General features: G+C 39.4%; 2 protein-coding genes across 3 annotated transcripts in view; both read left to right on the forward strand.

The window, feature by feature from the left end:
* Positions 1 to 13101, forward strand: part of LOC149047085 (CUB and sushi domain-containing protein 1-like) — a 109501-nt gene that overhangs the window by 31566 nt on the left and 64834 nt on the right. The gene's annotated exons all lie outside the window — the stretch shown is intronic.
* LOC149047091 (P-selectin-like) lies at positions 1175 to 11829 on the forward strand. Of its 2 annotated transcripts, XM_089205276.1 has the most exons (14): positions 1175 to 1481; positions 2243 to 2416; positions 2939 to 3112; positions 3572 to 3745; positions 4486 to 4665; positions 5131 to 5493; positions 6103 to 6279; positions 6845 to 7024; positions 7616 to 7837; positions 8410 to 8574; positions 8997 to 9173; positions 9464 to 9669; positions 9985 to 10135; positions 10421 to 11829. In XM_089205276.1, exons 1-14 carry the CDS (start codon positions 1409 to 1411, stop codon positions 10765 to 10767), a joined length of 2763 nt encoding a protein of 920 aa, XP_089061402.1. In that variant the 5' UTR covers positions 1175 to 1408; the 3' UTR covers positions 10768 to 11829. The 2 variants fall into 2 exon arrangements, with proteins under 2 accessions (XP_089061402.1, XP_089061403.1); XM_089205277.1 differs by lacking the exon at positions 3572 to 3745 and having other exon boundaries at positions 1317 to 1481.

Raw genomic sequence — 13101 nt, forward strand, 5'->3', positions numbered from 1 at the left:
TACATTTTTCGGCCTCATATTGGTTGAAACATATTAAAATATGTGTGACTCGCGACTGGAATGTTCACCGCAAAAGGTCAAATAACTGCATTTTAACGGACTTTGAAAAGCTTTTGTATCGCTCTCAATCATTTGCCTAAACAAATTTTTACAGTTATATTGAGAACACCTTTTCGCAATTCTACCACCAAAAGCTTAATCCATTTGAAGGTTTAGCACATGGTGAAAATTAATTTTATTCACGAAGTATTTTTACTGAAAAGAAATGCTGCTTTCGAAATTAGATTATTTTAAGCGCTAAGAAGGGCGCAATGTTTACAAAAATCATTTAGTGAGGTCTTATGAGATCGAAAAAGAAGATTTGAGTGCAGAGATTCCAACCCCATGTGATGGAAAATAGGGAGTAATTATTAGTGCCAAAGGCGCGAGCTTCTAGGGGGGTCAGGGGGCATGCCCCCGGGAAATTTTGCAAATTTAGGTTCTCTCAACTGCCATTTCCTGAATTTTGACATCATTCCGGCCTGAGTTATAACATACCATAATGCTCTTCGCGAAGAAAGTAAGTATAATATGAGTGTTTCACAGTGACAGATCGCCAAAAATTCTAAAGATTAGCAATTTTCCCCTAGTTTTCAGAATTTTATGATAAATCGGGAGAATTTGGTAAAAATCGGGAGAGCGGGAGGCAAGACATCAAATCGGGAGGGTTGGAATCTCTGTGAGTGTTTAAAAGACGAGATAGTGATTAGATTTTGCACGTGAAGCCCTCAAACAGAAATTCGTTATTTGTATTTTTTTTCTGGAATAAAAAGGTATTTCGCCAAAAAAAGTATCCGGTGATTTTAGTTATAGCCTGGCCTATCTAACTTTAAAATAAGAAAGAAATCGAATTTTCCACCCTTGCCGCGATATGTTTAATTTTTACAGACAAGCGCTCTTAAGACGGTAAACTATCTATGATAAAGGAAATAAGGAGAGGTTGAAAATATACACAGTTGAGTGTTAAATTAAGTATGACGGTGCTGCGGCTCAGTAGGTCTGATTGAAACACCATATTGCCCAATTCTGATAAAAAGATAAACAGCAGGGGTTGGATGACTTCCAAATACACAAGCCTTTTGATGGATGATTTCAGCCTCAGTGATTTGGCTCACGTAGAGAAAATTCCGCACTTAAATAATAGTTCGCTGACAGATAGCTTCTCATTTCCTGCCCTGAACACCCTGAGAAATAACAGCGCTCAAATTTAAGGAATCAAAGATAACGTTACCGTTGACAGCTTGACCAAATAGGTGCGCTAAAAGGACGTTTGTGCGTGTTCTCTATTTAATTCCTTTGTGTCTGAAACGCAGAAGCAATACTTTCAAATTACATTTCGTTCTCATAACCACAGCGTAAGGTGATAACCATGCGTTGCGTTCAGAGCTTTGTTTTCGGTCTCTTCCTGCTCCAACTGGTAAGAGGCGAAGACAATATATTAGGTAAGTCATTATGTGTTGTGGCGGCAAAACTGGTTATCTCTGCTTCAAGTTGAATGAGTTTAGCAACACTCGTCATCGTAGATAAAAAAAATAAAAAAAAAAGTAAGATGAAAGATGACCGGCATTGAGATTTCCGTTTTGAAATTTTGATTACGTTATATATTTATTTAATTCTATGCATCAGCGAACTAAGTGTAGAACGTAACCGGACCTGTCAAATAGTTTCTTTCGGGATAAATTTACCTTCCTTTTTTTACACGAAAATCCTTGCGATGAAGCAATATAGATACCATGTGGTGTTGGGTGCCGCAACTAAGGCAACTCTTCACTCGTGGGGTGAGATGACATATTCTTTCTCCAGAGGAGAGCTCCACGATATCAAAATAGCCTAAGCAGTGGTATGTTAGATTTTTTCCAATCTCAGTGGGGTGCTCGGGGTAACAAGGATAGCGCAGGAAGTGAAACGGATCGTGTAACGCAATAGCTGCTTCCGCGCTCGCTCCCGCGTTCGCGCGTGGTTAACGCGATTACACGTGACTGATGAGCAATTAGTTGCGAAGACACGTTCGTGAGGATAAAATTTGAGTATTTACCCTTTAATGCAATTCGTTTAATTGACCACAACAGGTATCCTTTTTATAAAATTGGTATTCAAAGGCACATATTTCCTTCTGACTCGATATTTTTGGGCCGTTTAAGAAATTTACGGCTTTTATTACTTGGCACCAAATGATGATCTTTATTTTTTGTTCTGATAATAGGTAAGACATGCCCACCTCCAGAAGCTCCGGAAAATGCTGAAGCAATTGGCAATAACACGGTTGGTTCCGTCGTCAAATTCTTGTGTAAAGAGGGCTTCTATCGACTTGGAAATCCTCATAGACTCAGATGTCAGTCAAATGGACGATGGACTAAATACAATGTGTCTTGTGTTGGTCAGTACAGATTAGATGTCAAGTAATTTTATCATGGTTATGATTCTCCATATATCGTCGAACCTGTAACAAGCACTCACCCACCGGGAATGCGGGAATGGCGGGGTGACTGCCTAGTACAGTTTCCACAGTTTAAGGTACTAGAAAAGCGATAAACAACGCCACTTGGGAGGGAAAATGTATCAAAAAGTACTTTAAAGATTATTCTTAGTTTCAATTCAATACAGGCAGAGGACCATAAAAACAGGCCGTCGGGATAAAATAAAGGACCGACCACTTAATAGAGGTGAACATTACAGTGATTAAGGGGAAGAAATTCGGGACTTTGACAACTGACTGCTTAATACAGGTTCGACTGTAACAATTTATATTTAATTTGCTGTTGTTACATTATTTACCTTAATTAAATGATATACAGTCGTGACTCATGTTCTATTATTTCAGTAACGTTGACGATGATTTTCATTTTCTAATTCTATTTATTTTAACTTGATTTAGTTATCGGATCCTATCTCTTTTCAGCTGTAAGTTGTGGAGACCCTGGATCTCCCTTGAATGGAAAACGCAATGGCTGGTTATTTCAGTACAATAACAATGTCACTTTCGACTGCCATCGCGGTTTTAAACTGGTAGGCCCCAATGCAAGAACATGTCTTGCGAACCAAACCTGGAGTGGCACGCAGCCAATTTGCAAACGTAAGATTACATTATGCAGCAAGATGTTCTCTTGTATTTTAAAAATGTGGTATACGATTAAAACGAATCATCATGACCCCGTGTCAATGAAGTCTCCTGTGTAACGAACAGAAATCACGATTTCACCCACGATAGTAATATGTATGCAAGTAAGAGAGAATAACGTACCGTCTTTCCTCTTGATGTAACAGAATCCAACTTAAATAAACAAACCCTCATTCCGCTGACGTAGTTTCCCGTTATCTAGTACCTTTTTATACGTACCTGGGTGCGTTAGGTCCGGGTTACTTTGGAATCCCTTCATTAAGAATGCCTTAAAGCGTAGACATCTACCCCGATATAATGAATGCTTGTTTTTCCTCGTCAATGCAATATAGTAAAAGTCAAATAGATGAATCAGTATCGCGATAGAATGAGCCATCGCTACGACGAAAAATTTATTTGATTGATATATTTTAGCTGTACCCTGCGAGGAGCCTCCAAAAGTGCCTGACGCAGTGATGTTCGGCGGTGGGTTTGTTTTTGGAGCACACGTGTATTACACTTGTAATGAAGGGTATAAATTGAAAGGACAAGATACTTTGACATGTGGGGAAGATGGAAAGTGGGTCGGTGAGACACCTGTTTGTAAAGGTGAGTTTCTTAGTTGACTTTCGTTTTGTACCTTTTTTCCTCTATACATGAATGAAGCACGGAGTAATGAGAATGACCAGCTTTCAAATATACCAATTACTTAACAATTAGAGAAGCGTTGACTTTGCTCTGTTGCAAAGCACACAGGAAGCGTGCTAGAGCACGAAAGAAGAATAGGGAGAAAACGAGACGTAGTCGACTTGAAAACAAAGTCCAAAAGAGAACAACAGTGTCGGCAGCACGCCCTATTTTCTCATAAAGCACGCTACAATAAGCCAATCAGAATCCCAGTTAGAATAGTTCAAATAATCTGATTGGCTGTATAAGACTGAAGCTGTCAAAAATGTCAAACCATGTAATTTCACATTCTGCAATAGTTTACAAACTGAAGTAGTCCGGCAGGTCGAAGTTTTTTAGGGAGTGGCAGTGTAACCGATTGATCACGGGTTGCTGGACTGGTTGTCGCGAGTTCAAGCATCACACCCTGCTACTCACTGGATTGTTCTCATTTGCCTTAAGTGCAACTACCTGGCTGCACCTTCTAGAGAACCAACTGGTCCACCTCCTGCTAGTTGGTATTTTTTTAACACTAGGTTTATTTACAATTTTTTCTTTTTTTCATTTTTTTTTTCTTGAGAGGAGAAGACCCATCAGGTAGCTATCAATTGAGGCCATTGTTTTTATTACTAATATTATTACTATAATTATTTTTATTACTGTTATTATTATTTCCTGTTTAGTGGTAACGTGTGCTGATCCCGGTACACCTCAACACAGTTCAACAAATTCAACCGGCCCTCCATTCTCTTATCTGTCAATGATCTTCTATAAATGTAACGATGGATACATTTTGTATGGATCTGACAGGCGCTCTTGTGTTGGTGAAGGGGAGTGGACTGGGGTGCAACCGTTTTGTGTTGGTAAATAAGTAAACATCTCTGTATCTTTGATTAATGATATCATGGTAGTACATCTTTTATTTCGCTTTATCATGTTTCATGATGATCAGTTTCTTTCCCTACAATCATTGCACTGTTTTAGTGCTTATTTCGGTTTCTCTTCCTTACTATTAACTTACACTTTCATTTTATCATTTTTACACTCCTAAGTCCATTGTCAATCAATCTTCTTTTCATTTTTTCTTACTTTGTTTTTTAAAGCTGCTTCCAGGGGTTTCAAAATATTTTGTGAAAAGTTTATTAAGGGCCATTAGGTCGCCGGCTTGTTTTGAAACCCTGCGCTTCTAGTTTTACCTCAGCTTCACCTTCTTAAAGTTCATTAACCTCATAAGCACGTTATCCAGAGGGACAGGCGAATTTTAATACTCGAGTGTGTTATTTTCTCAGATTTACATCTATCTATTTATCTATTTGTTTATTTTATAGAATGTGCAGGTGTTAACACCCCAGTCTTTGTCAGGAATGGCCAACGTTTCATCCATGGAATAATTCAGCAAAAAAGCAAAAATATCGTGACAGTTCTGATTGACTCATCCAAAGAACAAAGAGACGTTGCGATATTTGGACCTGGAACACAACAATACATTATAGTAGAGGACAAACTCCCATCTCCGAAGAACATCTTCTTGGGAACGCGTGTGATTGCAATGCAAAGAGGAACGTACATCTTTGCCAAGGTTGACGCGATCAATGGTGACAAGTATTCGGTAACATTTGAGGACAAACAGCGGACTAAGCAGACTGTGGCATTAGAGCATATCCGTAACTTGTTTCCCCCGACATTCTGTGGTAAGTCAGTCATGGTACCTTTATTTAAGCTAAGAAGCCTATTGAAGGGTTGAGGAAATTTTTATTAGCCACCTTCAACAAAATCTGCCTGGATCATGCGGTCAATCTGCCCAGCTCAACGTCCTCTTCTTTCTCATATAACTAGCCAATACTTTCTTGTAAAAACCTGACGGTCGAGAAACTTTTTCCTTTAAAAGTCTTACAAAGTGACATCCAAATGAGGACATGCTCTTTCTGTTTTATCCAAGAACTAGACCGCATCTTACGAAGAAACTTTCCTATGGCTTTTAACTGTACATGTCCCATTAACCAGCGTCTTAATTTATTGGCCTGAGCCAAAAATGAAGCTCTTAAAAACTTTGGACTAGGCTCAACTAACGGCTGCTTTTCGAGAAATGTGCTCGCGCTCCTTGGAATATAACTTAGCCACTAAGTTATATCCCAAACAGCGCGAACTTAACGCTCCAAGGAGTGGAACTTAACTCTTGGCAGCACGATTATCAAAGACTACGTATAAATCTTATATTTATTACTCTTGACAAAAGATGAAAATTTGCACCTAATTTAGGCCAGTTTTCTGAAATCACCCTTTGATTTATACCATTACAGCAACATGTTCAGACCCTGGAAAGCCAAACAAAGGCTTTAGAACGGACAACTTGGAGGAGTTTATTGTAAGGACCGAAGTGGAATTTGGTTGTGAAATAAATACCCGTTTGATCGGATCAAGTAAGAGAACTTGTCAACCAAATGGAAGATGGTCTGGAGAACAACCGACTTGCGAAAGTAAGTGTAAGAGATACTTTGAAATAGGCATAGTGTTGAAGGACAGAAACGAAAATCGCCATGACGGCAGTGTAAATGATAAAGAGAGATTCGCATTGGCAAATTAAAGAAATGCAAATATTGCAGACAAACTTTTAGAAAAAGCTCAACGTCTCAGTGGCATCATGACGCCATCAACACCAGAATGGTGATTATTCAAAGACAGAAGCAAGAAGACTTGATAGAGATGGTAGTTAATAGAGTCTTTAACATTTTATCTTAATTAATAAATGATCTCCAATGCCTCAATCAGCCTTTGCTACGAGTAGTCTAAGAGTATCTAAGACTTTTGTATTTATTAATATCATCAGTTACTGTCTATATTTTTTTAGTGAGCTTATAAAGATAAGACCCAGTAAACATAAGGTATCAAACAAAGAATCTGGCACAAATAGTGTCAGTTTGCTCGTTAAGACACAGGCCCACCCTGTAATGATGTATTTTACTTCAGCTAGTCTGAATTTAAACGTGCACGTCAAGATACTGTTTTCCAAGATGCATAAAATAAAAATGAATTTGCTAATAGTTACTTCGTGCTGGGACCTCGATGTCTTTCCTCCAAAAAATGGCAAACGAATTGGTGATGACTTTTCTATTGGAAGCACTGTGACCTTTTCCTGTGATGAGGGATATGAGCTTGACGGAGAATCGAAGCTGACATGTCGCCCGGATGGTCAATGGTCTGACCATACACCTTTGTGTAAAGGTACGACAAAGCAGTGCGCCTTCTTTGCTTCTAGCCTGTGGTGAAAATCAGTAAAGGCTTTTACTTTCAATTTCTAAGCAGATTTTAAATAGTTCGATTTCCGATGGATCTCTTACTGTTAGCTATTAGAACTTCTAGGCCTATCTTTGTGAGGGAGGGGGGGGGGAGGGGTGGAGGAGTGCCATTGCAATTCTCAGTGATCGCTGCAAGGTCAACGGGAGACTTCTATTACACTTTTTACGACTTCGTGCATTATTTAAATCAGAGGCCTCCCTTTAAAGGGAATTTCGCTCCCCCCTCCTACGTTACTCGGGAAATTTGACAAGGGGACCACGTTTGCATTGGTGTACAACGAGCCATATTCCCTCCCCCCCCCCTCCCTTCTCCATATCCACGCACACTCTCTCACCTCTCTCGAAATGTTCCACTGCCTGTTTTAATTATTGCTATAGAATTTATTTGCTTTTGACTCCAAATATGATCGAATATTACGCATCTCTTACATTTGTAAGAAAATTTGAGGTTGTTTGGTCAATGAGAAGGATCGTTGTGCGAACGATTACTTAGATATGGAAATTATAAATTTTTCAGATCGTTGCGAGGGCGTGGTTTGTAAACTTGAAGAGAAGTGTGTCTATAACAGTGCCCAAGGGGTCAGATGCGTCTGTCGTGACAACGTGGACTGTCCTGCCGATTTACAACCCATCTGTGGTTCGGATGCGAAAACCTACAACAATTACTGCATCATGAAGGCGACTGCTTGTCGAGAAGGAAAGAAGGTGGAGAAGGTAGCAGATAAGTCATGTTCTCCTGGTATGTCTTCTTTCGTCTTGTTCTTTCAAGGTTTCTAATGCTTAATCGCCTATCAGTTGCTAAAGCTAATACCAGCCAAATAAAAACCCGATTACTGGTGCGATTTTGTTTGTTTGTTTGTGTGTTTGTTTTTTTTAGAAAAAAAATCATGTAACATATGCAGAAAGGCAGTAGTACGTTACATGACTTTTGAGAATGGTTGTGGCAAAAACAAGTGATAATAGATAACATGGGAATCATCATGTTAACCCTTTAACTCCCAAGATCTCATTAGTAAGTCTCCTTACTGTATGCCAAATGATTCTCTTATGTTAGTTTGGAGAATTTGGTATCGGATCAATTAGTAATCCCATGATTGATATTTTCTTTATTCTCATCACTTGTCTTTATGATATTGTATAGATATGGTAAGGAGAAATTCTGTCTTGGTCACTTACAGGAGTTAAAGGATTAATGAACTGGAATGTATTGGCCTGACTATAAAGTCAGTGTAACAATGAAAAAAGATATCGACAGATCACTAATCTGTCGTGTTCATTCCACTTCTAAAATAACTTATATTCAATTAACAGGTGGAATTTGTCAGATAAACCCTGCAAGCAAATGCAGAGCTTACTTCAGAAATTTTTATTTCAACGTGACAACTAATACGTGTCAGCCAATCGTTGCTGGTGGTTGTCACCCAAGTGGATGGAATGGTTTCCCTACCATGGAAGATTGCAATCGCACTTGTTCTGGTAGGTGGAGCAATTAAAGATTTTCGATATTTGGGTTAATGGACAGGTTATTATTTATGTTTGGGGGGGGGGGAGGGAGGGAGGGGGTTGAAGGCTTTTGATGGTAAAATTAACGATAAAATTAACCTAGTCCCCGCTAAAGTTCTGTAATTTTCTTACGATGCATTCACCCCCCACCCCTCCCCTTCATTCACAATTTATACGCAGTTGGCGACGACTGATCTCCACCCCGTCCCCCGTGAAAACCATGTGATCTCCCAAAATCCCCCAGACGGATGATAAAGAATGTCTGGCCCCTTAATTGTTATCCTTTGACTCTCGAGAAAAATACACTAAAAAATACATTGCTGGATCTTTTTTCAGTACCATTGCTATGAAATCGCTATAAGTTACTATAAATTTGATTTATGCAATGCTTTTAGTGGACGTATGTAGCCAGCCTACTGAGCCAGGACCGTGTAGCAACACCACACATCGATGGGCATTTAGCCCCAAAGCTGGTCGTTGTAAACAATTCAACTATGGAGGCTGTTTTGGAAATGAAAATAACTTTGACAGCAAAGAGAAATGCAGTAAACGTTGCCCTCCTGTGATTACTGGTAAGGTGTTCCTGCCATTTTATTGATCGTCCCTCGTAATATTGGCATTGCGTCTTTTTCTTTCTTTCTCTTCCTAAGTGCGGTTTTTCGAAGTTGAGAGATTAAGAAGAATTCCCTGGGAGTCTCGGTCAAAACTATCCGTTCACAGCTACAAATCTCTCGCATCTCTCGTAATTTTGTATCAGTCAGCGTTGAAATACTCTCAAATAATGTCCGATGGCGATGTTACCTACTTTCATACGGTCAAATTTAAAGGTGCCGTGATACCATACATTTTTTTCCACGTTTAGAGTGCAACGAGGCCTTGGATATCCACAGACATTCCATTGGATCCATACACAGTACACTGAATACTCTTTCAATTGAGGTACACCTCAGAAAGGGTAACGTTATTACAGCGGCAAGTGTCCACCTGGAAGATATCAGACGTGAGGATCAACAGATTCAAATAAGAGCACGTATTTCCAACAAATTGGTACAAATTAATCATTTTAAGGTAACAAATTGGTTACAGATCCTAATTTCAATGATTATATTCACATCATCATTGTTGGTTTCCCTTCGTTATGAGTCATATTGGCTTCTTTGATAAGGCATCGAAATATAAAGTTTGATTCAACCGCTGACCATAGAAAGAGACGGAGTTGCTGTTTCTGTCTAATTTCTGATTCTTAGACACAAACTGCTTGCATCCAATGTCGCATTAGTTTTGAGAACTGGAATAAAGATTGATTCAGCGACACATGAAAAATTGATTTCGAAAAGCATAGTCACAATTTTCTTTTACAAATAAAATTTGATTTTGTTTCAGCCACGTGTCGGTGAGGAAGAGGAAAAATTGAAACTTTCTCGACCAGTTATCACTCAGTCTTTGCAAATCTGGCTTATTTTTCGAAAGGGTTATAAATTTTCACTGTCAAGAACTCCAAGAGTGTTTGGTTGTAAGTCTGCAGTTTTTCGAGGTAAGAATTTATATCCTAGATAACTTGATATTCTTGTTCTCTCTATCTAGATCAGCATTCATGCTATTTTGAAATAGAGCGTATTTGAATTAATATACAAACCATGCACCCTTTCATCGAAGCCTAACAGCATCGATTGTTGTGTGACGTATGATATCCTCTGATAAGAAAGCTCTCAGGGTACTAGGAACTACTGGCTCAGCTTCAGTATCTTCCATTTGCATACAGTAAATATTTGTACGAGTCGTTATTTCGAATCATGTACTATGTATTTATCACTCTTAGGTTGCATCATGTCAGGCTCCGCAGTCCTCTTCAGGGAAGGAAAGAGTTATTTAAAAGGGCGTTTCGTTTCTATCGCACCCCATTCGCTGTGGGAAGTTCTTTATGGAGACAAATATTTATACAAAAGCAAAGATGAAGTACTTCTTGATGAGAAGCCAAACTTGGACGAAATACCTGAAGGAACTGCAGTAGTTGGGGAAGATCCGAGAGGAAACTTAAAAGAGGGAAAAATAAAACGAGTATGTAGTTCAATTCAGTGTACTATTGAAACCGACGGTGAAGAATGGCAGAGCAAGTTAGAGAACGTTCGAGTCTTTAGAAAAGAACTGTGTGAAATCACACGATGACCTAAAATACGAACAGTTATATGTTATCGCCTGGGGGTGAAGAATTTTGAAGGGAACACATGGTTTTCGGGGGGAGATGGGGGAACGGAGGGGAGATCAATCGTCACCATCATAATATAGAGGAGGAACTTTAGAAAATTGATTGCTAATTAACTGCCTATGAGGAGCCATCTTAAAATATTACTAAACGTGCCTTATAAGGGGAAATTGCATTTATATTCGGTGGAACTAAGCCGTAAGTGACAGTGACAGAGGATGTAAATAGTTTCCTGTTAACATGAACACACGCGTGTCGGTATGGCGCTTGTTGAAATTTTTGTAGCAGCTACAGTTCAGCAGACACTTACACATTTGTCGTTTCTTAATTGTGTATAGAAAGAAGGAAGGTAAATTTCGTTATGACTCAACCAAAATTCTCCAGCCTCTCCCCTCCCCCCCCCCCCCCCCGTTTAGGCCATATAGAGTGACCGGTCCCTAAGGGGGGGATGTTAGACCGTTCTGATAAAAATCTCCCTTTCCACCGACTTCTAATAAATTGTATATAAATTTTCGCCAAACCTAAGGATCCTGTCACGAAAGAACAACGAACCGACGCCATTTATTCTATTCCTTGCAATGACTGTGACAACGAATACATCGGACAGACCAAACGCCAGTTTGGTACACGGTTAAAAGAGCACCAAAAAGCGGTTTTTCTTTGCAAAAAGGAAAATTCAGCTTTATCGGAGCATACTTGCCTAACCAACCATACAATTGGGTGGATTAATTCTAAAATTATCCACACTAATCGGCGTTACCACCAGCGCCTTTGTTTGGAGGCTCGGCATATTAACTCCGCCCACGCTCCTTTAAATCGTGACGATGGCGGTTTGCTTCCTGACGCCTATTTACACCTCGTCAGAAAAAAGGCCGCTAATTAGTGATCATATAAAAGGACTTCTTGTTGCAGCGTTTAGATCACCCCTGATGAAGGCACAAGACAGGAGTGTCGAAACGTTGGGTCTATGAATTGTACCTTCTTCGGTTACATTCATTAAATCTGCAAACCAGTTTAGCATCAAACTATGTCTCATTTAAAACGTGTTTCCGAAGCATCAAGATTTCTTTTTTTGTATCTATTTGTGGACGCAAATGGTGTGTTAAGGTTGGACTAACACTTTACACCCAAACATCAGTATGCATACTCTCTATACCGTTCTCTATACATTTTCTAAGGTTTTTGGTAAGGAGAACTTGTTTGACAATCAAGCTTCTTTAATAAGGGATCGCATTGATGGCAGTTTTAAAGTTAGAAATAATCGACCTTAACGCCTAGCGAGTCCTCCCTGACCAATTTTTTTGTGCATTGAAAGTACGATTTGGGGGCCAAAAAGTGTCCCCATTAAGCGCACGGCCAAAACGATCATGTTACATAGCTGTAACATCGAAAACTGTGAAGACACGCCGGCAACTATATATGGTGGAGATAGGAAATTTAGAAAAAATGACGGACGTAATGCGTGGCCGGAGGGCCAAATGATGTTAGCTACAAGAGTAATATACATATACCGGGTATTTCCATACACTACGTTCCAAAGGATGTAGCTGTATGGCCCAAATGGACGCGTTTCAATCGTCGACATCGAGGATATTTTACTCTTCAATGATCATTGGCCTCATGCTCCGTACTGGCTTCCAAGACGGCTGTTACAAACTCATATCACTAGTCAAATCAGGGTAACCAGTGAATTCAGCTGAAAATAATACTGATTAGGGGACTATTCCCACACCGAACACAATTGTTCAACATTCTTTTCGGCTGACATTTTGCAAGAGAAGGATGGTGAGCTCCTTATTGTTGTTCTTTTTACGCGCTTGAGATGTATTCGCACTCCTTGTCTTTCCACATGACCACATTTGCGCTTTTCTTATTGTATGAAAATCCTACCAATTTTAATTTCCATCGAATTTTGATGACAGAAATACATTTGAAATGAAGTTCAAGCCCTTTACTGAGCTTACCGGTGTCTTGTTGCGTGAACAGTGGGAACCCTCTGGCGGCCGATACTGGCATATACACAAGCTCCAAGGAGCCGTGTGTTCTCCTAACTTAAGTTTCCGAAAATCCATTCCACGAGCCATCAATCCCTCCATGCCCTCAAGAAACTAAAAGTAGCAACAGTAACAATATCATTGTGATAACAGCACTACAACGAGATAATAAAGAAACACAAACTTATTGAATTAGATGGTAGTGAATGGGTACGAAATATTCCTTTATAATGTCAGTTATTTCCTTTGAGCGGAATGGATCATATGGCAATGCTGCTGTTAAAGTTAAGAAGTTTTTCTCCT

This window comes from Pocillopora damicornis, chromosome 4, assembly GCF_964200805.1.
Source record: "Pocillopora damicornis chromosome 4, jaPocDami1.2, whole genome shotgun sequence".
NCBI classification, from domain to species: Eukaryota; Metazoa; Cnidaria; class Anthozoa; order Scleractinia; family Pocilloporidae; genus Pocillopora; species Pocillopora damicornis.

Bases quoted from the DNA above. Each gene is read 5' to 3' on its own strand.
- LOC149047091 (XM_089205276.1), top strand. From the start codon at position 1,409: ATGCGTTGCGTTCAGAGCTTTGTTTTCGGTCTCTTCCTGCTCCAACTG. The intron at 3,746-4,485 runs GTGAGTTTCTTA...TTTCCTGTTTAG, and splicing joins TGAGACACCTGTTTGTAAAG to TGGTAACGTGTGCTGATCCC. The intron at 8,575-8,996 runs GTAGGTGGAGCA...CAATGCTTTTAG, and splicing joins TTGCAATCGCACTTGTTCTG to TGGACGTATGTAGCCAGCCT.